The sequence below is a fragment of the Amphiura filiformis genome, chromosome 14 (genome assembly GCF_039555335.1).
Source record: "Amphiura filiformis chromosome 14, Afil_fr2py, whole genome shotgun sequence".
Taxonomy (NCBI): domain Eukaryota; kingdom Metazoa; phylum Echinodermata; class Ophiuroidea; order Amphilepidida; family Amphiuridae; genus Amphiura; species Amphiura filiformis.
In genome coordinates this window covers 14,445,221-14,473,109 of record NC_092641.1, presented here as the reverse complement: position 1 = coordinate 14,473,109, position 27,889 = coordinate 14,445,221, and the positions used below count along the sequence as shown (strand labels likewise).

The 27,889-nt window shown below is 37.3% G+C and overlaps 1 protein-coding gene across 1 annotated transcript in view; it reads left to right on the top strand.

The window, feature by feature from the left end:
- The window catches only part of LOC140169216 (vitamin D3 receptor B-like), a 42,126-nt gene extending 14,780 nt beyond the window's left edge, over positions 1–27,346 (top strand). Inside the window, exons 2-9 of the mRNA XM_072192473.1 lie at positions 6,034–6,250; positions 7,578–7,861; positions 10,397–10,620; positions 13,728–14,056; positions 15,532–15,764; positions 20,585–20,815; positions 23,116–23,237; positions 26,985–27,346. Of these exons, the coding sequence (XP_072048574.1) occupies positions 6,069–6,250; positions 7,578–7,861; positions 10,397–10,620; positions 13,728–14,056; positions 15,532–15,764; positions 20,585–20,815; positions 23,116–23,237; positions 26,985–27,104 (1,725 nt within the window). The 5' untranslated portion in view covers positions 6,034–6,068 and the 3' untranslated portion in view covers positions 27,105–27,346. The remainder of the gene's footprint in view (positions 1–6,033; positions 6,251–7,577; positions 7,862–10,396; positions 10,621–13,727; positions 14,057–15,531; positions 15,765–20,584; positions 20,816–23,115; positions 23,238–26,984) is intronic.
- Positions 27,347–27,889: the final 543 nt, after the last annotated feature.

The window sequence follows — 27,889 nt, the reverse complement described above, 5'->3', positions numbered from 1 at the left end:
TGACCGTATTTCGTCAAATAGTCGCCCCCCTCAAATAAACGCCCCCCACCACTTTTTTCAACCAAGATGTTTAAAAAATGCCGATATTTCCATGCTATCTTGTGTAGTAATCTTACCAAGTTGCCCACATGGTTGATAATAGCGTCAATAATTGGTGAAAATCTGTATTGGAGACCCGGAAGTGAACCAGAAGTCAGTGTTTCTAGTTCATAGTTCGTCATTTTAGCGTGAGTTTTTAGTTTACCTAATGATTTTAATGACATTGTGAAAATGTAATGCGCCCGGGAGCATTTATTTGACGAAATACGGTAATTTTAGTACATGGTTAGGCACTCCTCGGTTTAAGGGGTCTAAAATTATTTGGCCCAAACGCTAACCCAAAAACTTAGCCCTAACCCTAATTCCAACCTTCGCCCTAAACCCTACTATGCACCAATCAATTTGAATCCTGGCTCTTGTCGACCCGGAACTAGTGGGGATTTAGCAGGGGAAGTACATTTTGCAGGGCCTGAGACTCATTGGAGCAGAGGTGAGGAGAATGAAAGTTGATTCTCCTGAAGATATTTTGCAAGAATCAATTGATTCTCACTAAAATAGACAACAGAACATTGCAAAGTCCTTACGGCCGAGGTCCAGGGGCAGTTAAGGGCCCTGGAAGCTCCAGGATTCTAGATGCTCTCTGGTGCAATATATATAATCCGAGCCTTATTTGGAGCCTCCATCTTATAAAATTTATGACCAATATTTCAAGAAATATATCCAGTTAAATGTTTAAAATCTTCATTGTGAAAATGTTTCTCAGTAAATTTGTTTCAAAATGGCAATATGATTATTGCCAAATGTTCAATTGACAATTATACTGATATTGTACAGTTTTAAATAAACCAGCAAAATATCTGTTAATTTATGCCACAATAATGAAATGATTTTTAAGTGGTTGAAGCCAGAGGGTTTCTACACATTTTACACTACAGGAGACACCATTTCTGAGGGAAAGTTACATTCAAATTGAATGGATTAAAAAATAAGGTTATTTTGAGAAAATTAGCCTAGATAACAGCCTTGAAGAATATTTATCATGTAATATTCTTCAAGGCTGCTATCTTAGCTTGTTCAAATCAAAATTATACAGTAAAATATGCAAATTAGATACCTAAGCCCAGGCAATTTTAGCACCCCAAAGAGACCATTTTAGACATAACAACCTGTTTTAGACTTTTTTGAAAAAATGTTTCCTTCATCCTAAAAAAGAGGTTTTAAAAGTTTAGATTCATATACTGTAAAACAAGTTAATTTCATGAGCAATTTAATTTACGCAAATTTCATGAGCACCTCCAATTCATGCGAAATTAAATTGCCGCAAAATTACATTTGTGAAAATACACTTGTAACTGGTGCCGAATTTAGCAACCCTAACCAATTAAATCTTGAATGTCACTATTTTGAACCATAATAAAGGGTTCACAAAAAATAACTCCCCCCTTAAAATTACAAGACAAAATTACAAGACATTTTTTTGCATAACTTGACATACATTTCGTTGATTTGAACAATCTAAAAACCTGTGAATAAAGGAAACATTTTCCTACCCTCCCAAAGTTCTTTCCTTAAAAAATCTTTTTGTTTTGGCCAAAAATAATCACATTTTCCAAAAATGATGCTTTCAGAAAAAGTTGCACTTTTCCACATCCTATACATTTAATGTACAAAAACATTCTCGATATCAATGTTTTGATTTATTTAATGGTGTTTTTGTTTTCTTTAATTTTTATGTATATGATTACCCAGTCACACATGCAATCATCTTGCAGTATAAAACAATGACTAATTGACATGTACGGGGTTTTTCTAGAAGATTTGATTGAGCCAGTGTTTCAAAAATGGTAAAATCAATTTAAGAGTTACAAAACATTTCTTTTCATAACTTAACATTCATTTTGTTGATTTGAAAAATTTAAAAACCTGTGAATAGAGGCATCTTTTTGCTACCCTACCAAAGTTATCCTTTCTTAAAATCTTTTTGTTTTGGTCAAAAATAATCACATTTTTCAAAAATGATACTTTAAAAAAAGTTGCGCTTTTCAACATCCCATACATGTAATGTACAAAACTTTCTCGGTATCAATGTTACGATTGATTTAATTGGGTTTTTTTCCTTCACCTTTTTGTCTCTGAACTCTGAGTCACCCATGCAACCATCACGTAGTGCAAAATAATGATTTGTTGAAGCTAATTTTGACATAAATGAGGATGTTGAAAAGTGCAACTTTTTCTGAAAGCATCATTTTTAGAAAACATGATTATTTTTGGCCAAAACAAAAAGATTTTCAGACGAAAGAACGTTGGGAGGGTAGAAAAACAATTCCTTTATTCACAGGTTTTTAAATTTTTCAAATCCACGAAATGTATGTCAAGTTATGCAAAAAAGTGTTCTGTAATTTTAGGGGGGAGTTATTTTTTGTGAACCCTTTATCATAATGTTATGGCATAAATTATTATTTTTTAGTCATTTACCTTGTAACATCATTAGCATAACTTTTTTTATCATGACAATATGAAGGATCATAAAAATTCCAAAAAACTTTTTTCACAACAATTTGCTGGATGATTGATTTGCTTGTGCTGATACATTCAGTGCTTTGAAAATAGTGATCCTGATGTTTTTGGCACAAGTTTCCTTTCCCTCGCATCATTTGTGTCAAAATAGCTTGAAAATGTTTTTAAATATTTTTTCACGCTTTAGAAATTATCAAAATATTATTATTTAGTGTTGTAGAATGAAAAAATAAAGTTTTAAAACAAAACTATGTACAAAGGCATGATGGGATATGTCCAAAATGGCAACCTCCATTGTAAAACGTGTTGGCCAAAGTTCGCAAATTATATTTTGTTTCTAAATTAATTGCAGCATTCTGTTGGGAAAAGTAAGATAAAAATTCTACTCGAAAACAAGAGAAAATTGAGGTCATGAATTCGGAAACTTTGACAGGGAAAACAGTGGTCAGTGCATTTTAAGCTTCTAATTTTTTTTTTTTTTTTTTTTTTGATTCAGCGAAATTAAATTGCCGCGAAAATGTGGCTTATTGGCGATTCGCGAAGGAAAGTTGCCTAATAACATGGCTTACATGACTGAAATTTATATGCGCAATATAAAAACGATGATTCATCAAATTTTTGACTCCCCCCTCTTTGGGTATGTGGGAGGGCCCACATGGGGGGGGGTACTAATGTGCACGAAGAATACATTGTATGACAAGACTTTTAAAGAGTTAAACATACATACATCAGAGTGATTTTGTAATTTCACTACAAATAGGGACTAAAATAGTAGGCCTATCCCAAGGGAAATACATACACACAATCACAGTGACTCACTCACCTCACCCAACCTCCCCCATCCCCACCCACAAGGTCACCCCGACTGATGGCCACACAGAGCCAAAGGATACAGCTGAAAGGTTCATATCAAACCTTTGACCCAAGTTTGCTTCTGTTTAGACTTAAACATGACTTGATATTAGAGTATACTATAGGCCTATTATAGACGAATCCAATTTCATGCATTTTTACACTTCAATGGCAGCCATAGCTGGGTCCCCGTTGGGTATATCCCACCTGAAATACAGTGTATGAAATGATGCGTCCGTGGCGGGGATTTGAAACTGCATTTCATCACCTGTGTTACACATAGACAATAGAATGATGAAAGTTTACAACACAATACAACATAACATAGATTTTTAAGCTGCTTTAAGGGGGTACTACACCCCTGCCAAAATTTGTGCCTATTTTTGCATTTTTCTTAAAAATTATAGCGTATTAGGGACAAGTAAGCAGGGTTTTCTTTAACGCACAAAACACGCATATTTACGCGTTCAGGCACTTTGCTGACTCCTTCAAATCCAAAGTCCCAAAGTCCAACGCGTACAAAATCTTGAAAACGTACGCGTTCAGATATTGCAAGATTTGCTTAGAGAAACACACGATATTGTTCATTTATTCTCGGCTTTTGGCATTTAGGACCTACTCCCGATATGTAGGGCCCATCACATTTTTGTAAGCTTTGATCCATGCATGTTTTAGTGTTTGCGAGTCTCTAAAATGTAGAGTGTCAGTGAGTTTGAAATCTTGCAAATTTGGTTCGGGTCCTCTTTTCTGTTTAAATGATGCACCAAATGTCTTCAATATTTGGACTTTAATTTTGCAAAATTTTCCCTCTCAGGGGTGAACATCCCCCCAAACACATGCGTAGTGGATAAACAAGTTAACATTTTCGCTTCTGCTTTCGACATTTGCTAATAGGCCCTATTGTTAACACAATTTATAAACCTAATAGGGAAAACGTGACAACGAAATTCTTCATGGACCGACCATCATTTCACAATTTTCGGCTTTTCAACTTAAATTTTACACAGTAATAGTGCCAAAATGGTCCACCAAATCGCTTCAATTAGGTCTTCATTTTGCCAAATTTTCCTATTTCTGAGGGGGGGTATCATCACCCTTCGTAGTTGATTAACAAAAGGCCACATTCACTTCTGCTTTCGACATTTGCCAATTTATGTTTAACACAATTTATAGGCCTACCATATAAATAGGGAAAACTTGCCGTCCGAAGGCTCCATCATGATCATGTCCATGGACTGCTCATTTCACAAATGTTCGGCTTTTTAAAACTAAAATTTTACACATTAATGGTGCCAAAATGATCCACCAAATTGCTTCAATTAGGTCTTCATTTTGCAATGGTGAAAAAAATGTCTTGAAGTATACTGAATCCAGCACCTTTTGGTGAAAGAATAAGTTTATGGTACAAACAATTTTGCCATTGTTGAAATATGGTGCAAAAGTGGAATAAATTCGTGCAAAACAAGCAAAAAATGTGCACTTTTTGGGCTAAATGACCAAATATGAGGTTAATTTGGTCAGAAACCCACATACAGCGTCAACATTGGGGGATGATTGTATGGACCATCCCCTGGCAAAATATTGGGGAGATTTCTCCCCCCCGGATCTATGCCTATGGCTCCAAAAACACACATCTTGTTAAAAATGTCTTCAAAAATAATATTATAAAAATACCCCTTGGGCAATGTTTTTGACTCCTTCAGAGGAAAAATTCACAATTGAAAGGGTCAAAAAAATTTGAGAATACCCCTTCAGCAAAATGCTTAAAGAAAACCCTGCAAGTAAGATATGTATATTATAGGGGCAAGGACTACAACTACTGCACTGTAAATTTTATTTCAGCACAGACAACAGTTGTGGGGTTACAGTAAGGGAAAACCAATATTTGATCAATAAATCAATAACTACTTACTTTGAGTTGCTGAATTTTCAGTATAGTATGTTGTAGTCCTTGCTCCTATAATCTTACTTGTCACCAATGTGCTATGGTTTTTGAGAAAAATGCAAAAATAGGCATAAAATTGGCGGGGGTGTCGTACCCCCTTAATCCACCCAATTGGACAGTCACAACACCAGTTTGGTGCGCCGGGGACCCAGTCATGGCCGACTAAATCTTTTTTGGAACTGCTGTTACCCGGGTAGGGAATTTTTTGCCCGAGTAATAGGATTCCCGGGCAGGACTCCCAACCTTATTTACGGTACTGATCTCTAGTTGCAACTACGACTATTGAAAACCAATAGTCGACTAACGCAACTATATTTTGGCCCCCACACAATAGGCTTCCCGGGCGGGACTTGAACTCCTGGGACTCACTCCCAACCTTACCTCACAGTAAACTACACGTAATGATAGGATTCTAACCTTATAGGAACATAGGCAAATGAATTCTCCTTGGGGAATGCTCATACTAAGCATGGTACATGTACACCCTGGATCGACTTGAACCCACGCTGATTTGATTATCCCAGCCGACAGATCAGCTCCCGATACCGCTTGGCCATCTCATTGTTGACAGAATGGCGATATCGTAGGCAGCGATATTGCCCATGCTTATTTACAGAAAACAAGTTTGCAATAATTGACAATTTGATCATTCTAGCCCTCTCCATGTTTGTTTCCCTCAGGTTGTCAGTCGTACCCTGTCCAAATTTGTTCTACGATGGAATCTAAAGAGTCTGCATCACCACCTACTGCTCCTGAATCGTCCACATCCCCGACAACCAAAGAGCCGAATGTAAAGGTGAAAATGAAGAAAGAAAAAAAGGGGACAAAGAAAGATGTGCCACCAGCTGTGGCTATCAAAAGGGAAAAGAGCATAGACGACGATGTTTCTGATGATAGGTAAGGAGTTTCTAATGATATGCAAGATGTTTCTAACTTAGATAGGTGTTTTTGATAATAGGTACTTGTTCCTTTAGATGTTTCAGATGATACATGTAGGGAAGTAGTAAGGTGTTTCTGGTGATGAGGTGTTTCTGACAATAGGTACAGTATTTCTAATGATCGATGTTTCTGATATTCCATATTGGTGTTTTTCGATGATAGGCAAGATGTTTCTGATGATACATGTAGGTATTGTAGGGCTGCTAGGAATATGCGATTTTTGAAAGTCTTACCCACAGCCTATATATGAGTATTTTTCCCAAAACGTTGGTTGTTGATTTTGTTGTTGTAGTTATTTTATGTATATGTGACACGATCAAGGGAAATGAGTCGGATGTTGCTAATATTGATTTTGAGATATTGGCAAAGAAAGTGTTACAATTCTTTTGTTTTATATTGTTTTCAGCGATTGATAAATTGACGTAACTTCACAAAGAAAATTCGTATCAACATGGGGTTTTCAGTTTCTGAAAGCTCTAAATGTCCTCTTTAGAAATATGTGTAAAACATTTTCGACCAGGGCCGACATGTGACTCATTCCCCTTGATCATGTCACATATATTGCATAATCAGGGTAATACTAAAATTGCAGAAAAATGGCTGCCTCCCACCCATTAGCCCCTCCCCATCATGGTTGCCCCTCCCCCAGTCCTGCTCCATAGGATGACTCATTGTGAGCTACGCCAGGTTTCCGGTAACCTAGTATTGTACAAACCAGGGTTGTTGATTTTTTTTATTTTTTTAAAAAAATCAAAAAAATCAGATTTTTTTATTTAAATCGATTTTTTTTGATTTTTTTAATTTCAAGAACTGCTATACCCCATAATAAGTTCAAAAGAGACCAGTGGAATGCTAAACATATGCACAATACTATCAGGTATTTACAAAAATTCAAAACGTGTTTTTACATGTGAAAATTTCAAAGAAAAAATTTGGCAAAAATCATGAGGAAAAACCTGTTGAATTCGGCACCTTGGAGATGAATTTTTAACAAAAGATAAAGTGACATCATAAAGGTATTTTGATTATATCCAAAGGTTGTAGAAACATCAGGAATGATGTAAAACAGTCAAATTAAGAAAGAAATTAAGTTATATTTATCAAAAATGGTAAAAAATGAAAAAAGTTGATTTAAATCAGTGATTTAAATCAAACAACCCTGAAAACTGCAGGTAGGGTGTTAGCCAGGGGCCATCCACCCTTGTTTTGGACAGCTCAAGTCAAAAGTAGACACTGGAAAATCTTACACCAAGGATACACCAAATAGTTTCCTTTTCTTTTCCAGTAATATGGCTCCACTTCAAAGTGAACCAGACAGCACTCACTCACCAACGGATCCAAAAGCTGAAATGATATGCATGGTTTGTGGCGATCGGGCTAACGGCATGCACTACCGTGCTCTGACCTGTGAAGGGTGTAAAACTTTCTTTCGACGAAATGCTAGAAAACGAGATAATTTGAAATGCGAGATGGAGGAACGAGGGACTTGTGAGATGGATCTGTACATGAGAAGACATTGTGCCTACTGTCGTATGAAGAAGTGCCTGGATGTTGGAATGCAAGTTGGACGTAAGTACATGTACAGTATTGAGGCTAGTAAGCACCCTTGGGCGTGAAATTTTAAAAGAGGGTTTTAATACGCGGATTTAGGGTTTCTCTACCGGAAGTCAATTTGTGCCGAAATTCCTTCCCACAATGCAATAAGCGTTTTGCATAACAATAGATACAGTTCGAGGTTAATCAATATTCTTTGTTATGCAATACGCATATTGCATTGTGGGAATGAATTTCGGCACAAATACATTGTAAATCCGTGTATTAGAGGTATATTTTCAATGAAAAAAGCTTGAAAATTAACTGAAAATTATACGAGATACTACTCACTTCCAAATGAGCATTCTATAATTTGGCACTGAACTGATGGAAGTTGAGATTTTGACCAGGTCAGTGTAATTTAAATTTTGATGTCAGACATGCAGCAATTGCCAGTTTTTATGCTTCACATGATACAGCATGGAGATTTCTGCATTTTGGTCTCTTTTTCTAAAAAAAAAAAAAAAAGTAAAATTAAAAAAAAAATTGGGTTGGGTGTTTTTTATGAACAATACAGCAGTCATGTTCAATTTAGTGATGAACTGATCCACCCTATGTCTGAATCCTGATGTATATGCTGGCGAAGTTACGTAATTATTCAGATTAATTGCCATAGCAATAGGTGAAAACAATTTTGAACATATCGCACTGCACTACAAGCAGGTTACACTCATAACCTGTGTATGTCTGCAATCATAGATTGACTATGCTGGTCTTTTCAAAGATACTAATCTTACAGGTGCAAGTGATCAGCATGATATGGTTCAATGCTGAGGTACCTCGTGAACGTATCAGTGCAGCACAGTATATTTCAAAAATTGTTTTCACCTATTGCTATGGTAGTTAATCCGATTATTACGTAACTTCACCAGCGTATAATCAAATAATGAATGTTTTTTCATGGTAAGAATATTTTCATGAGTTGAAAAATGGCAAACATTCAATTTTCCGACTGATTAATTGTATTGACTAACTAATTAATTGTAATGCCTTTGCACAAGTTTATAAAAATATTGTACGAATCGTAGTTGAATACAATATTTTTTCAGCAAGTGCAACACATTCACCCAAAAATAAACCATTCAATATTATCATTATAAAGGCCTAATATTGCCCAGTGGTGTCAAATGTACAGCCACATATCTCATTTTACACCACCATCTGTCTGTAGATGAGCAAAGAAGCCAATATCACATAAGCTTGCTATGATTTCACCCAACCACTGGTACATTAGAACTGGCAGTTAAACATGTTCTATTGCTCCTGGTAATAAAACCGGGCACATGCGATCAATAATCATCCCTTAATTAAATGAAATATTTGAAAGTTATTTTATTTCCCCCCTTGCATTTAGGTTTGTGGGATAGGGCACATCTTAAAACAAGGAAACCAATAAAGAAGATCACCCCCCCCCCCACACCCAGAAGACTTTTGCTGCTCATGAAGAACAGGCCCTGTCAATCAAATTAGCTCATAAATAATTAATGAGCTCATAGCCAGATATGATTAAAAAATATTTTGATTTACATTTTTGAAGTGTATTGTAAATACATCAATGTGGCATTTTCATGCAGTTTTAAATACACTGCCATGTTTCTACATATAATAATCCGAAATCTGAGTTAATTTGGACTGTATTTAAAAAGTTTATGGACATTTTTGGGCTATTTTTAGGGCAACATTTGGCTAAATGGTTAAAATAGGCAAATTTCCAACATTTTAAACCATTTTATGATGTGTACATTTATGGTAGTTATATTAGGAAAAAAGGTTTTTTGATGATACATGTAGATAAGGTATAACTTATCAAAACTGTTCAAAAGATAAACCTTAGTTGTGTAAATATTTTTTACATGCATATTAAGCCATTTTGTGCTATATGACACGAAATTGATGGGGGGTAATAGAATAGGGGGTTAATAATGTTCCAAACAAATAAAACCAGGCGCCCAATCCCCTGTCCTTCCAGGCTGCAGACAGTCATCCTCTTACATGTAAATCCAATATTTGAAAGCTCTTCCCCTTTTGGGTGTGTGGTATAATGAAACATCTATCAAGGAAACCGATTTAGAAGATCAAAACCCCACAGAAGAATTCTGCTGCTGAAGAACAAGGGTAAAACTGAACTGAACTGAAACCCACTAAATCTCAGCTATGAAAAGCACTGAGCATGCATGGATTACACATGTTGCAATGATGCAATTAGCCTGGGTCGTACCCAGGGAGTCGCTGACCAGGCCAGCGAAACCCCTGTGGGTACAGGGGTGATCTTGTGCGTGGCATGCAAGGGTTCGTAGGGTCAAATCCTGGGGGTGCCAAGTGACTTAGCTTTGTTCATCTTCTGTCCTTTTTTGTTTGTTCTTTCTCTTCCGATAGCAAAAAACCAATGGGTTCGGGTAGGGTTAAGAACCAGGCCCAATCGCCTGTTCGTCCAGGGCACCGGCAGTCATCCTCCATATTAAAATTCAATATTTAAAGCCCTAAATATTATTTTCCCCCTTTTGCTTACAGGTTTGTGGGATAAAGAGCGTCTTAAAACAAGGAAACCAATCAAGAAGATCAAAACCCCCCAGGAGACTTCAGCTGATGAAGAACAGGTGTCCGAGACATCGCTATCACCTCAGGTAGTCAAACCACCGCCTCCTGAATTGTCTGAGGAACATCAACAGTTAATGGCCTCATTATCACTTGCCTTCAATGAGACTATGGAGAGAGTCAAAGAAATACCGGAAAAGGTATGTTTGTTTGTTTGTTTGTGAAAGTCATTTTAATGAATAAATTTTAGCTGTGGTTTAGAGAGACATGCTGATCCATAATCCCTCAGATTATGCCACTTTTCAGGATTTAGCCTGAATTCAGGTTTTTTGTGAGTCCAATTCACATGTTTTTATTTATTTTCAGCCCGTTTTGGGGCTCTTTGTCCTGCATTCAGGAGAAGAGTGGTTTCCGGGCAATTTTCAAGCCAGATTTTAAAACAATATTGGAACCGACAGCGCCAGGAATAGCCGATCATCATCACTGAATGACACTCATACTAACACATGCAATGTCTATATCCTGGTTCAGGAGCTAATTTCAAGCCAATTCTTCACTTAAGGTGTTTTTATAATGTCTCTCCTTGTTTAGGGGCGAATTTCAATTCCTCGCTTAGGGTGTTTTTATTTGAGTAGAATCCTTATTTAGGGTTAGTTTCACAAAATGTTGACATCCTCACTTAGGGTCATTTTTGAAAGTTAATTCACACGGATGCTTACAACTTTTATACATGAGTGCCCTCCTTCTTGGGTTTTGTAATAATAAATAGTAATAAAGTTATTTAAAGCACAGTGTGCACTCAAAGGAAAAAAAAAAAAAACATGTTATAAAGATTGCAACCTAAATTCCATATATTTGTATATAAAAAATGGGTACATTATGAACATTGGATATGAAATACAGTAATTAAGATCATTTTCAAAATGCTTTATGCGTAAGATGCGTTTTCAACTTGTGTGACAGATTGAACAGATTTGAGTTTTGATAACAGATTTAAGCAGCCCTCGAATTAACCCACGGCACCCATGGTATTTTGCCGTGGGTGCCCATCCCCACCTCCGTATGCCCTCAAAATATGTCCTTTACCCAAGGCAGTCACTTGCAGTACCCTCTAAATAAAGTCATAATGTACAATCTTATAATATGAATTTGGTTAATTTTTTTCAAACCTGATTTTTTGGCATACATGTATTTGTAATGTTTACACATGTCACAACTTGCACCTAAATTGAATCAGCCAAATGTGTTGTGTTTGTAGGTAAACAGAGCAAAATTCGACATAAAGTCATAATTTTAAGAATTATGACTTTATGTCCTCCCATAGAACTGTGTGTTAAACGGCCAAAATAACAAGCAGTGTTTCTTTCACATTACCTTGTTATTTCAGCTCAAAATGGACAGAAACCATTCCCGATAATTATTACTAGTATATTATTTCAGCATTTTGAGTATATAATGACAAATTAAAAATTTGAAGGAAATCGTACATTAAGCCTTTAAGTTGCTGTCGGTGCCCCAGCCCTGCCCCTTCATTATAAAATCATCTATCTATGTTTGTGTGTGTTTTCTTCACTTTTGAGAAATTGCCTTGGTGCCCTTCTCAAATTTTTAACAGTTGCCATGATGCCCTCTTGAAATATTACAAACTGCCATGCTGCCTTGCCTTTTCCTGGAACATAGGTAGACTTCCACCCCCACCACCCGGAGTCTGTTGAAAGGCCTGTGCAGCCATGGCTATACTCTCACCCATGCTACATTTCCATAAAAAATGGGTACATTATGAACATTGGATATGAAATACAGTAATTAAGATCATTTTCAAAATGCTTTATGCGTAAGATGCGTTTTCAACTTGTGTGACAGATTGAACAGATTTGAGTCTTGATAACAGATTTAAGCAGCCCTCGAATTAACCCACGGCACCCATGGTATTTTGCCGTGGGTGCCCATCCCCACCTCCGTATGCCCTCAAAATATGTCCTTTACCCAAGGCAGTCACTTGCAGTGCCCTCTAATTAAAGTCATAATGTACAATCTTATAATATGAATTTGGTTAATTTTTTTCAAACCTGATTTTTTGGCATATTTGTAATGTTTACACATGTCACAACTTGCACCTAAATTGAATCAGCCAAATGTGTTGTGTTTGTAGGTAAACAGAGCAAAATTCGACATAAAGTCATAATTTTAAGAATTATGACTTTATGTCCTCCCATAGAACTGCGTGTTAAACGGCCAAAATAACAAGCAGTGTTTCTTTCACATTACCTTGTTATTTCAGCTCAAAATGGACAGAAACCATTCCCGATAATTATTACTAGTATATTATTTCAGCATTTTGAGTATATAATGACAAATTAAAAATTTGAAGGAAATCGTACATTAAGCCTTTAAGTTGCTGTCGGTGCCCCAGCCCTGCCCCTTCATTATAAAATCATCTATCTATGTTTGTGTGTGTTTTCTTCACTTTTGAGAAATTGCCTTGGTGCCCTTCTCAAATTTTTAACAGTTGCCATGATGCCCTCTTGAAATATTACAAACTGCCATGCTGCCTTGCCTTTTCAGTGAAAATCCAAGGCAATTATCAACTTGCCCTAAAAAGGTGCCGTGCTCCTTCTGATCCTTAATTCAAGGGCTGGATTAAAAGGTTTGATACCTTCCACGGGCAGCTAAATTGAGTATTGTCAACCAAAAGCTGGTATTTTTTTTTAATAGAAAAAAAGGGTAGCTTACCCTCACTGCAGGGAATAATCTGTCTACTTTCCCTTCTGTAACTCACTTAAAATTCACGGCTGTTTGATGTGATCATTTATTAAATTTTCTTACCAAACATTATATAACATCAACTCTAGACCTCATCAATACCAACAGCTTTCACACTAATATAAACATATATTTTTAGCTATTTTTGAGATAGATTTTCATTTCTTTATCAACTTCTTCATGTTTTTCTGCTTTTTTATGGTTAATTTTTATTTCGGAAACTTTTTCCGAAAATATAATGTGTGCAAATTGAGGATTTACATTGATTTTACATTTTATTTAGCCAAATAATAGAAGTTAGTCCTTACATTTTATGATATTTAAAAAGTTTTTTGAAAATTTCCTTGCTATTTGTTCCTCTTTTTCTTATGTTTTTAATGAGATTATACCAGTGTCTGCCCCTTGTAATAACGAAAACACAATTTAAGATAAATAGCGCCATCATTGTTCACCTTTTCTTGATGTTTATTTTTGCTCAACCTCACTCATTTGATTCTTCCGCCTGATTAATTTGTTCATTTTGTTCTCTTCTTTTAATATCCAGCCTTCAATGAGTATAGAAGAAGCTCGATTACAGCAGCCACAGAAACACCCAGACGAGGAAGATGAGAATGATTTAACCAGAGCATTATTAGCTAGTATGAGTAGCATGGGTGAGAGTATAGCCATGGCTGCACAGGCCTTTCAACAGACTCCGGGTGGTGGGGGTGGAAGTCTATCTATGTTCCAGCAGCCACCTGTAGCTGGTGGAGAAATGCCTAAAGCGGAGGATATACCAAGCTGCTCCAAGGAGTCTGTACCACCAGCTTCAGGCAAATTCACTCAGGGACAACAGGGTATGCAAAAACTTTATAACTCAATAAGGCGACGGTGAAAAAACCTTTCTCTACAGACCCAATTGATCCAGATTTTGTGGTGTTTTGGGTTTGTTTGAGTTTTTTGCTGTATGTATGTAAAATTGGATGCAGGTCAATCTTCTGAATCTCATTAGTGTGAAAACCCAATAATTATAACTTGGTTATAAACTATAATCATTACCCTAAGCCTAAACCTGAACTTCATCCTAACCCCATCCTAATCCTAACCATAAGCAGTCAAGTTAGCTCAGTCGATAAGGCATTCGGCTATGGTGCGAGAGGTTGCGGGTTCAAACCCCGGCAGCGGTGAGTACGCTCTTGTGTAAAAAATCAAGTTACAATGTAGCTTGAAATTCCCCAGGACAAGGAATTTACTGCTAATTGTCTCGTTGTAACCCATGTTGTAATCTATTGTGGAATGTCTAGGGTGTGTGTTGCTTAGCTGCAAGTCCCTGTATTGTTGTTTAATGGCTTATGGAATGATGTGGGGCTGTAGTTCTGGATCAACGTCTAGGCATTGTACCTGTGCGTAGCGCACTATAAATCATTGCGCTGTTTTATTTTTTTTAAACTAAGTTCAAAAATCCTAACCCTAAATATTGCCGTATGTATGTTTTATATCCCCTGCAAAATAAAATACCATCACATTTGACATTTTGTTACTGTTCCTGGTATATGTGACCATATACAGCAAATGAGCCCAGAAGTAGGAAAATTTGATTTTGAGCTACAGTGCTAAATACCGTATTTCGTTGAATAAACGCCCCCGGGGGCATTACATTTTCCCAGGGGGGGGGCGTTTATTAGAGGTCATTTTTAGCACGAAAATTCCCGTTAAAATCATTAGTTAAGCTTAAAAGTCACGCTAAAATGACGAACTATGTCCTTTTGACACTGACTTTTGGTTCACTTCCGGGTTCGGATGCAGATTTTCGCCATTTATTGCTGCTACTCATGACCATGTGAGCAACTTGGTAAGCTTACTACACAAGATAGCATGGAAATATCGAATTTTTGAAACATCTTGGTTGAAAAAAGTGGTGGGGCGTTTATTTGAGGGGGGCGACTATTCGACGAAATACGGTATCCAAAAATGGTCATTATTTTGAGAAAAAATGGATTATCACAGATTTTAGATAGTTCATACTTCTCTTACACAGCTGCAAAGTTACACAGCTATACAAAAACTAAAAATAATTAAAAATTGACATTTTTATGGAGCTGGTTTCAGTAGAAATAATTGAATTTAGATAACGGTAAGTTCAGTTTTCTCAGTGTTGCGATCTTAAGGCAAATTTTGAATAGGCGTAACATCATTTCAGAATATCATACAAAGCTGTTTGAAGTGTCATTTTGAAGCTGCAGGTTTGATCTTTCCAAATCTGTAAAAATTAAGGGACAAATAAAACAGATCGTGTCCAGATCAGGACTCCCGTCAGAATTCACATGATAATCAAACTCTTAACTGATTTGTCTTACATGTACATACAGCTTTTTTGGCGTTCATCAGCAGAATCAGGGTGCAAAAGCAGACGTCTTGGGAGCGTCAGGTAGCGCTGACAGTCCTGACAAAGAAGGTGCAGAAGAAGATCCATTTACGGAGGCAGTGTACAAGCATATCATGGAAGTATTTCTCTTATTACTGAAGCAGATGATTGCCTTTGCTAAAACACTGCCTGGATTTCTTGAGCTTCAGTGTGAAGATCAGGCTTCACTTGTGAAAGGTAAGGGTCAGGTATATTTAGAGGTTAATAACTGCGCATCGGTTATTTGCAGGGCATTGTGAAAAATCTAAACATTTTGCCTTTGGAACCGAGGAATATCCCGATATTCCGAGGTCCAAAGCAAAATGTTTAGATTTTTCACAATGCCCGACATATAACCGATGCAAAGTTATTAACCTCATTCATAACCGTCACTTTGATCTTTTAACTTTACAAAATAACACAAAATTTTCCTCAAAAGTTTGTAAAAATAAACAATTCTTACATCTTCCCTTTCCCAAAATCGATCAGGCTAAAACAAAACGGCCAATAACAAAAGTGCGTATCAGGATCTGTGCAAATATGGTAGCGCATAATCCAAATCGGCAGCCAGTGCGCAGCAGCAGTTCGTTGGACGCTTTGTCAATACGGCGCATATGAGAAGTCAATTGTGTGCGACATTGGAACAATTACGCATTTTGCGGTCAATTGTGAGATATTAATGACCTCGATTTGCGTTAAGCGTTTTCACAAATAATAAAATATGATTGGATCGCACGCATCGCGTTTATTAATGAGGTTATGAATGTAGACTATGTCATAACCTTATATCGTTCAGTTAATATATGAAGAGCTTTGTTGCAAAACCCTTACATCCACTTTTGACTTTTTTGAGAAAAACGTTTTTTTTTTAATTAGCATAAAGTATTACTTGTTCGATTTGATTCAATTTGGGTTTGGATAAAGTGTTGATGAATAGAAACTAAAAGAATAGGTTTGGTACAATTTTCAACCCTCCCTATTTATTTTATTATATCTTTTATATCCTGCCTTTTGTGGATGTAAGGGTTTTTGCAACAAAATAAATTTACCCCTTTTCTATAAACCACCTTTGCAATCATATTTGAGCCCATTTGTTTGCACTACTTTATGTAACTTGACTAATGCTTGACTAATGCTTTCAAAATCAAAAAATCAAAATTGAAATATCTCATTTACTTTTTTAATTATGAATTTTTAATTAAATTCGGGAAAATGGCATTTTTGAGTATTTCCAAAGCTGCTTTTGTTAATTAAAATGATTTTTTCAAACATAGTGACCAAAAAACAGTTCCCTTTGGTTTTTATAGGTAAAGAACATTCATACATCAAAAAATTAAAACAAAACAATTCTATATTCATTTTATGTTCAGATTTCGGGAAATTCCCTAAGATTTCCTGAACGGGAAATATATGATATCTCCGGAAGGGAAGGTGGTATGAAGGTCAAACAACCACCAAAATGTGTATATTTACCCACACAATAATATCATGCCAATAACTCAATTTCAGCCAGAAGTGGATGTAAGGGGTTTTGAAACGGAGCTCTTCATATAAAAGCAATATGTAACATTTCCATAAGAAATAGATTTGTATTTGTTTTCCATAAAATGTTTGTTTTCATGCCGTCAAGCCTAGTATGTTCCCTTTTAATTTTGCAGGTGAGTCATGACCGAGGTCGGTCCTTTAGATGTGTTAAGACAATCTTTTATGCCACGTACCGTACGTATAATGTATGAACATCAAGTACGCAAGTTTGACTAATGTTTCGTTAAATTTAATGCCTCACTAAGATGTTCTCTTTATATTAAAAATCTCAGATTTTGTCAAATACAGCACATAAAGGCATGAGGTATAAAAGTACATAACAAGTGTATAATAATCAGAATTTAAAAAAAATAACTTGAGGCATCCTGAGCAAATGTTACAATATGTGCTTTAACATTCTCCATTTGTTTAAATAAGGGGTTCTAAATAAGTGCCTTGCGAGCCAGATCCAGCCTGCCTGCCAGTTGTACACATGAAAGAAAAGGGCTCAAAAGCTGTCAAATTTGTCACCTGTGACAGCAGCTAGTGAGCTTACAGCCCTTTTCTATCTCATCATGTATAATAGCATGAGCCAAATTTTGTCTAGCGATCTGTATTAGCAATTATGCATTTGGTTTTGGGGACCATATTTAAGACATTTAAATTGTTTTTGAATATGAAAAATCAAGCAAGATGAAATGACTAACTCAAATTGATAATCAGTCGACATGACAAGCAAAGCTTTCCAAAACAGTTCTATTTTGACCTTTGACGTACTCTGCAATGGATGTGACAATAATAAAGATGGAAGCATATATTGTAGCATGAATCTGGACACCAAATTATATGAAAAAGTACCAATTTAATATGGCAATTCCAGTTATGCATTGTAATGAGAAAATATTTTTTGGCAAACAATTATGTCTTTTATGAGTTATGTGACTATGCCATGTCAACTATAATGTCCGTAAAAACCTAATAGTTAGCATATGTGCTTACTATCGAACGCTTTTGAGAACATAAAACATAAAAGTCTGATGCTTTACCAACTGAGCTAATTGGATTGAGACACACATTTGCAGGTTTACTTCTTCATATATAACTGTGTGTCAATGATTTGCTCAAAACCCTTCACACTTTTTTGGATGGGGTTCTTCATGTTTGCATGTTTTAAAGCGCTCGATAGGAAGCATATGACCAGCTCCAGCAAAAACCGGAACAAGTCGCCAGGCATGTTTTTGAGTTATAGGCCTTTTTAAAATATGACATTACCATAAAAAAAAATGAAATTTTGGAATTCTTAATTTCATGGTATTTGGCCTTGGGACTGAGTGGATGACTTTCAAATCCTTGAACATACTTATTAAAAAGAGGTTTATTTAATCAATAAATGTCAGTTGAGCTATGACAGTTGAGCTATTCAATCCTGTGTAAGGCAGGAAACTAATTGGCCAATTACTCAAGACTAGCAATTTAGCAAAAATATCAAGGCATCATTTACAAAATTTTATCCATATCATGAAAAGTATTGATGCTATGTATATAATTTTGGTATCAATGCTTATTGTCCCGTGCTTACTTTTTTATTCAATTCATGAAATGTCAAAATGTGACTTGTTCCTCCCTGCTTTTATCGGAACGGGTCACATATGCTAACTATCAAGTTTTTATGGTATATCAATAATATAGCAACAATATGTAATAGGAAATACTCTATTCTGTCTAATTGACCCCCCCCTCTAATAAATGCCACCATAATTTTTTCAACCAATCTGATAAATGCTGTCAAAATACCATACAATTCCTGCATTTTCGAACACCTGGTAAAAGAACATATCTTTTACAAAATCACTTGTATCTTTTGCAAAATTTATTCATTTCGCTCATCAATTGAATGAGAACGAAAATGATGGTGCAGATTTCCAACTTCATACCAACAACTTTACGAGAAATATATAAATACATCAACGAGTCCAATTTTCAGTATGTTGTTCTCAAAACAACAAATCTTGAGTTATGTTGCTTTGCCCAGTGGCGGCGCCACAGTGGGGTGGGATGGGAGTGGGGCAAATACCCCCCAGTCAGAACTGTTGCCCCCCCCCCAATAAAAACCCAAAATTACGAAAATTTCCACTTTTTCGGCAATTTTGTGCAAAATGTGTTGATTTTGCCCCCGAAATTCACTTTGCCCCTCAATGCCCCCCCCCATATCAAGGCCAGCTCTTCAATCATGTATTTTCCATGTGTAATATTGATGCAGGGTCATTTGTAGAGTACATGGTGGTACAATCAAGCGGGAGATTTGATGAAGAACAAAAGGCGTTTATTGGCGCTATCTTCCCCGGTAAATATGTTTTGTCCGATGTTAGAATGGCGGGGTTTTCTGGCATGACGACCCAAGTGGAGCATTTTGTGAAGAAAATTACCGAACTGAAACTTTCAGCAGAGGAACAAACTGTGTTGTACGCGATATGCATTATGACTCCAGGTAGGATCCGGCATGTGGCGCGCAAAAAAATTCAATGATGCACCTGCCTACATCCACTAGTTATAAGGTGCGCTAGTCCTAAAAGTTATGCTAGTACCCTCACTTTCGGACTAGCAAACTCTTTTTGGACTAGCAAATCTTATTTTCGGATTAGTGAAGTTTAAGACCAGCACCTGCACACGATGCACCTTCTTGTGATCCCTTCATCCATCCAGGACTGCTGTATTACACATTACCGCATGTAAAATATGTGTAAACAACATATCTGCTATTATGTGTACCACATACATTCTATGCACTATAGTATTGTATACGTGTATGCTAAGCCATGCTCTGCTTTAAACTTTTGATCTCAATACAAGTATATTTACCTCCATAATTTTCAGCTGTTGCTACCACAGCCTTTGTCAGTGGAATGACCCAATCGTACACTCTTGAAGTATGACCTAATGACTGGGTCATTAGACCTTTGGTAACTTGTAGCACCCTCCGTCTTTGTTCAGAGATGATTGGTTGGCCCTGATGTGGATGGCTTCCTTGACTTCTCTCTCAAACCAGCGGGGTTCCCTATCCAAGATTTGGACTTTGTCCAGGTTGACATGATGGCCCGGTGACTCTATGTGGATATGTTTGGAAACCTCTAATTCACCTCTCTCTCTCTCACTCTCTCTCTCTCTCTCTCTCTTGAAGTTGTGCTAGGACGTCTTTGTTCAAGAAATCTGGTCTTGAGAGAACGTTCAGTCTCTCTGATGTACGATTCTTTGCAGGTGCCTCGTGTAGGCTGCCCTGGCATAGAATCATGTACACCGGACCAGTTACATCGTTTTTATCGGTTTTGTCTTTTGGCGCCACTAAAAATTGGCGCAATGTCTGTAGGTTTAAATGTTACCCATATACCATTTTTGGATTCCTTCTAAGTGCTTCCATGAAGTATGGATTACCAATACAGATAAACTTTGATGCTAATATTTTGATCCTTGTTTGAATCCCTGTGCTTCTAATGCAGGAACTTTTGTAGAATATTTGATACTGACGTCAGGTGGAATATTTGATGACAACCAGAAATCGTTCATCAGTACTCTGGTGCCTGGTGCACAGTATAACCAAAGTGACGGCTATTTGGCCGGATTCTCTGGCATGATGGAGCAGGTGATGCAGTTTGCAGGGAAAATGGCCAGACTCAAACTGTCCCAACAGGAATGCGCCACGCTCTATGCCATTTGTGTTCTGACACCAGGTATATTAGTTCGGTATATACGGGAATTTAATGATGATCCCCCCCCCCCCACATGACTCGTCCAAACCAACTTTTTAGCTTCCTTTTATGGTCGTATAACACAGTGCCCCTGTGTAGCAAAAAAAAACCCTGACCACCCGCCAAAAAAAAATTGACCTTTTGCTTATAACTCATGAATGGTCGCAGGTAGGTCAAACTATTTTTTTTTTTAATCCTTGCAATGAGAGGAATAATTTGGTGTGCTTGATAGTCAGATTTGAGCAACTTTGAAATTTGATCACTCTGTTAACCTTTAACCTTGAATATAGCCAAAGTGCCGGGAATTATTTTTTGTTAACATCTTGAATGTGTTATAGGACCATAAAAGGAAGCTAAAAAAGTTGGTTTGATAGAGTCCTGTGGGGGGTCATCATTAAATTCTCGTATATACCGGACTGTATAAACTTATTGTAGGCTGGTGGGGAGGGCATCCCATGCTCTGTGCACTTGGGTGTAAAGAAGAGCATGCAATTAAAGTATGATGGAAATTTGTCACTTGTCTCGGATATGTGGTCAAATTCAAAACATTTTTACAGCGAAATGGGCTGAAAATGGGCCAGGCTATTCCAGTTTAAATCCATACACCCTTTATGGAATTAAGACATGACCTTAATCTTCCACACAGGGGGTGTAGATTTCAAATTGAGTCACCCATTCAGGTAACCCTATTTGAAATTCACACTCCCTGTGTGGAATATCAAGATCACAGGTTTATTGATTTCAACTGGAATAGCCGGCTATTTGGCATGCAACCCTACATACAGCACTTCTTGTCATCTCACTCACACCATATAATAGTCCATATATCTACCTCCAGTCTGCGGTACTAGCTTTGAAGTTCAGCGTGTTCTACATTAATTAGCTTTCAATATTTGTGTGCGTGTACATACTTGTAAGCGCGCAATCAAAGTAGCACATATCGTCGTTGCGCAGGAAAAACCTCCTATGTGTTTGTGGCCACTGAACAAACAAAACTGCCAACCAGTTACATAAGGGGTTTTTACTTTAAACATGTTCAGGGGCCAATGACACATAGGAGGTTTTTCCTGCCCAACGACGATATGTACATGTACATGCAAGAAACAACGCTAAGCCAATGCAGCACACGCTGAACACTAATTGAGGTTGATAGACTATAGCTTTCAGTACAAGCATTACATATATCACATTGCTTTGTATGTAACACACTGCCTGGTCGTAAGATCACATGAATATTGGATAAATAAATACCATGTGACCAATAAGTACCATGTGACCAATTTTATTCCTGGTCTAGTCAGTCATCCCAGAGAATTCGAAGATATCTTACCCTTCCCAGAATCCTTTGCAACATGATGCATCACCTCATTACATCAAATGACACGCCTATTACTTTGTACAGGCTCCCTTCGTTTTCATTTTGAGAAAAGACTGGATAAACATGGGTCGGTAGTCAAGAAATAAACATATTTTTTAAGATCTGAATGTGCTCTGTTCATTGAGGTACTTTTGTTCACTATATCAATCCATGTTGTTTTAGACAGCAAATCAGGACAAAAAATTGAAATGGGGAAATGCATTATGGGAAGTTTAAGATGTCTTCTCTGCAGTCATCATATGCAGTTTGACAAATGACAAGTAAAACTTTCATCCACCGTAAGCAGAATTCCTTTACAAAACTCGCATACTACTTCTTCTTCTCGAGTCGGCATGCTCAGGCTAATTGCTGTATATTTGCCAACTTTTAGCAAAGTTTTTCTAGTGATGGCATGAGGGCTCACTTGAAATAACTGGAATTTTAGACACAAACTAAAAGTGCCCTCCAGTAAAAATCTCACCAGCAGGCACGGACTCTTCTTATTCTTGTTGGAATTTTCAGAGGAAGCTCTCTATTTGTATGTGAAGGCAATGTAGCCCATGTGCACTGAATCTTTACTATATAATCACTCTGTGAAAGACGTATTGTTCCATTTCACTTGACATTCCAGCTCATGGAATAAACAATTTGTCGTTCATCTCATGATTATATTTCTCCCAACACACTCGTAGATGGTTTCTACACTTCAATACATGTCAATCAAATGTCATAAGATTAAGCCTTGTCTCATAACATTTGCATTGTGCACTGTCAAATTTTCTTTCATTCTCTTTTTCTATCTCTCCTCTTTCCACTTGCCTATCTATTTCTTTCTCTGTCTTGCTCCCACTAAAATAGCTCACAGTCTCATCCATTATTATTTATGCAGCCCATTTATCGTCATTGCCTGCCACCTTATTTTCAGATCGTCCAGAGCTGTCCGATGGTGCTAAACAAATCATCAGTGCTAACCAAGAAGTTTTAGTAGATGCTTTATCAGCTAGTGCACGAACCAATCATCCAGATCAACCACAGTTCTTTCCAAAGGTAAGGTCAGAGGTCACATATTTTATGCAGGTTTTATCAAAATTATTAGTAGTACCCATTAGTTCTGAACGTTTATGATACGTCAGAAGTCCTTAATCCTTCATAAGTCAAAAAGCCTTCATCGTAACTTCCATAGAATATGTTATTGTTAATAAGATCTACGGTGATTTTGTACCTACAGTGGGTCGAAGACTTATAGTATGAGAGAAATCAATCTCGGATTTTTTTTAATGCAGTATTATAGTTGGCTTTTGCTATGAAAAAGGTGATAAATCCAGGCCCAATTACTGATAATTACCCCCTTTGGTCAATTACACTTCCAGCTAGACAAGCCCACCCCAATGATAAACCACAGCAGACAATCCAAAATATAGGAAATTGTTATGTAATAATGTTATTATGATACCTGTTGGCACACTTTTTGATAGTTCTATAATGGGAAATCAGCAGGAGCTAATTGGAGGGATTAGTGGTTTTGATTTTTATTCCTTTTTCATAGAGCAACCAGAGTATAAGTCCACATGAGGTAGCGAGGAAGCCGAGCAGTCCTAAAATCTATCAAACTGCTCATCACCCAAAGCCATTAGTGTCAAACCGACACGGTGGCAAACCTTCACAAAAAATTGTTCTTGAGTTTCCTACCAAATTAGGTTGAAAACCGAAATATATGGGTTTGTTGATCATATTGAGACATATAAATTCTGATTTTCCCGAAGCCTCGACCTGAAGCCTCTTTCCCATGCTTGAAGTAGGCATGCAGCACCATATAATTCAGTTTTCATGCTAAGCCATTGTAGTTAGGGGAAAAAGTTCACTTTGGTGACCACTCTCTGGCTAGTAAGGTTTGACGAATGATTCGACTTCTATGGACCATTTAGAAAAAAAATAGCCACCATGTCCCTCGCGAAAATCCCGGCATTTTTCGCTAGAGGCCAAAATCCAAAATGGCCGCCACCACCATTTTGAAAATTTAAGTTTTGAACCAGAGCACCTATAATCATGCACAAAGACACTTTTTCGGATATGTCGAAAGTACAAGGATTCCGATTCTGACATTAGTTTGACATTACGGCATCATTTTCACCCAGAAATCCAAGATGATAGCCGGCACTATCTTGAAAAATTTAGTTTTGAACAAGAGGACCTTAAATGGGTGTACAAAGACACTTTTTGGATAAGTCGACCACAAGGATTTCAAATTTGACATTACTTTGACATTACGAACTCATATTTACCCAGAAATCCAAGTTGGTGGCTGCGGCGCCATCTTGAAAAAATAAGTTTTGAACCAGATTACCTAAAATCGTGTACAAAGACACTTTTTCCGGTAAGTCGACCCCAAGAAATACGAATCTGACATTAATTTGACGTTACAAAATAATTTTTGCCCAGAAATCCAAGATGGCCCCATTTGGTAGAACGTAAATGTGATTTTTGAATGAAAGCAGAAGCATAAATGTGTCATTTCCGCCTTATCTGGGGTTCATGTCCCTTATATGGGGTTTAAACTGCTTTATCTTGGGTTTACATCCCTTATCTAGGGATAAGGCGCCTTACCTGTGGTTTAGACAGCCTTATCCTGGGTTTACGTTCCTTACCTGTGGCTAAGATGCCTTAACCTTAGCATATCGCAGTCTAAACCCGGATAAGGCATCTAAACCCCAGATAATGAGCCGTAACCCCAGATAAGGGACGTAGACCGCCGATAAAGCAGTCCAACCCCTAAATAAGGCGCTTTAACCCTAAATGAGGAACATAAAACTAAGATAAGGCATCTAAACCCCACATAAGGTGCCCAAACTCTAGATACGGGTCGTTAACCCCAGATAAGGGTCGTAAACCTCAGATAAGACATCTAAACCCAAGATAAGGCGCATTAACCCCAGATAAGAGACGTAAACTCAGATATGACAGTCTAAACCCCCGATAAGGCGCCGTAACCCCAGATAAGGGACGTACACCTCAGATAAACCAGTCCCAACCCCAAATAAGGCGCCTTAACCATAAATAAGGAACATAAACCTAATATAAGAGTAGTAAACCCCAGACGGCGCCTTATCTGGGGTTTAGACTGCCATATCTGAGTTTACGTCTCTTATCTGGGGTTAAGGCGCCTTATCTTGGGTTTAGATGCCTTATCTGAGGTTTACGACCCTTATCTGGGGTTAACAACCCTTATCTAGAGTAAAGGCACCTTATGTGGGGTTTAGATGCCTTTTCTGGGGTTTATGTTCCTTATTTAGGGTTTAGGCGCCTTATTTGGGTTTAGACTGCTTTATCTGGGGTCTACGTCGCTTATCTGGGGTTACGGCGCATTATCTGGGGTTTATATGCCTTATCTGGGTTTAGACTGCGATATGCTAAGGTTAAGGCATCTTAGCGCCAGGTAAGGAACGTAGACCCAGGATAAGGCCGTCTAAACCACAGATAAGGCGCCTTATCCCTAGATAAGGGATGTAAACCCAAGATAAGGCAGTTGAAACCCCATATAAGAGACATGAACCCCAGATAAGGCGGAAATGACACACTTATGCTTCTGCTCTCATTCAAAAATCACATTTACGTTCTACCAAATGGGGCCATCTTGGATTTCTGGGCAAAAATTATTTTGTAACGTCAAATTAATGTCAGATTCGGATTTCTTGGGGTCGACTAACCGAAAAAAGTGTCTTTGTACACGATTTTAGGTAATCTGGTTCAAAACTTATTTTTTTCAAGATGATACCAAGGCGCACCATCTTGGATTTCTGGGTAAATATGAGTTCGTAATGTCAAAGTAATGTCAAATTTGAAATCCTTGTGGTCGACTTATTCAAAAAAGTGTCTTTGTACACGATTTAAGGTCCTCTTGTTCAAAACTAAATTTTTCAAGATTTTTCCGCCACCATCTTGGATTTCTGTGGTGAAAATGATGCCGTAATGTCAAACTAATGTCAGAATCGAATCCTTGTACCGACATATCCGAAAAAGTGTCTTTGTGCATGATTATAGGTGCTCTGGTTCAAAACTTAAATTTTCAAAATGGTGGTGGCGGCCATTTTGATTTTGGCCTCTAGCTAAAAATGCCGGGATTTTCGCGAGGGACATGGTGGCTATTTTTTTTTTCTAAATGGTCCATAGAAGTCGAATCAATCGTCAAACCTTACTAGCCAGAGAGTGGTCACCAAAGTGAACTTTTTCCCCTAACTATTGGTCTTGTGCATCAGAATTTTGCGAGGAGAGACGTCACCAATGTCCGCATGGGAGCCCACCCGCCCCTGCCTTGTTGGGTAAAAGAAGATCTAAATTTGTCACCTAGTTACAAAGAGAAATTGATAAATTACCTTTCTTTCTTTCTTTCTTCATTTCCTTCTTTCTTGCTTCTTTTCTTTTCTTTTCTTTTCTTTTCTTTTCTTTTCTTTTCTTTTCTTTTCTTTTCTTTTCCTTTCCTTTCCTTTCCTTCCTTCCTTCCTTCCTTCCTTCCTTCCTTCCTTCCTTCCTTCCTTCCTTCCTTCCTTCCTTCCTTCCTTCTTTCTTTCTTTCTTTCTTTCTTTCTTTCTTTCTTTCTTTCTTTCTTTCTTTCTTTCTTTCTTTCTTTTTTTCTTTCTTTCTTTCTTTCTTTCTTCTTTCTTCATTTCTTTCTTTCTTCATTTCTTTCTTTCTTTCTTCATTTCTTTCTTTCTTGTTTGATTGATTTCTTGATTGGTTGATTTCTTGATTGATTTTTTAATCAATTTCTTTATTGATTGATTTCTTGATTGCTTACAGGTGGTTAATCTGCTGACAGAACTGCGGAATTGCACAGAGAGCTTCATGGATCACATGATGCAACTCAAACTGAAAGGACAATTTATCCAGCCTATTCTTGGCGAAGTATTAGAAATGTGATCAAAAGATAAACATAGCAGAGATCACAATCTTGCCTATTCTGGGATGCTTTAGTTCTTATACGGGATATTCTAGTTCAAATCCATATGATGCAACTCAAAACTGAAAGGACAATTTATCCAGCCTATTCTTGGTGAAGTATTAGAAATGTGATCAAGAGATGGACATGACAGAGATATCACAAACTTGCCTATCCTGGAATGCTTCGATTCTTAGATATGGGCTATTCCAGTTGAAATCCATACACCGGATTCGAAGAGAATCACAGAATCTATTCTCGTAACATTTGTTGTGAGAATCAAGTTCTTTCATTGAATCATGCAGTAAGTGGAGCAAATCGGATGGTTTTTGATTCTCGTAAACTGGCACAAAATCTAGGCCCTGCACCCCTATGGTAGACATGACCTTAATCTATTACACAGAGGGAGTCACACATTTATGTAACAATTTGCACTCCCTGTGTGGAAGATTAAGGTCATGTCTTCAATAGGGTGTATATATTTCAACTGGAATAACCCGATGCAGCAGTTCAAATGGAAAGGACAATATTCATCCATCGTATTCATGGTGAAATGGTGGAAATGTGAAGGAGTGTGGTAAAATACTAGCAGGTGAACAGACCACAGTCTGTTATTTCTTGTATGCTTTGAGGCTGTGATACACTCAACACCGAAATGAGGCATCTCAAACTGAAATGACAATTCATGGAGGCTACTCTTGGTATTGGAAATGGGAAGAAGAGTTTGGCAGGATTGGCAGCAGTTGTACAAATACCGATCACAGTT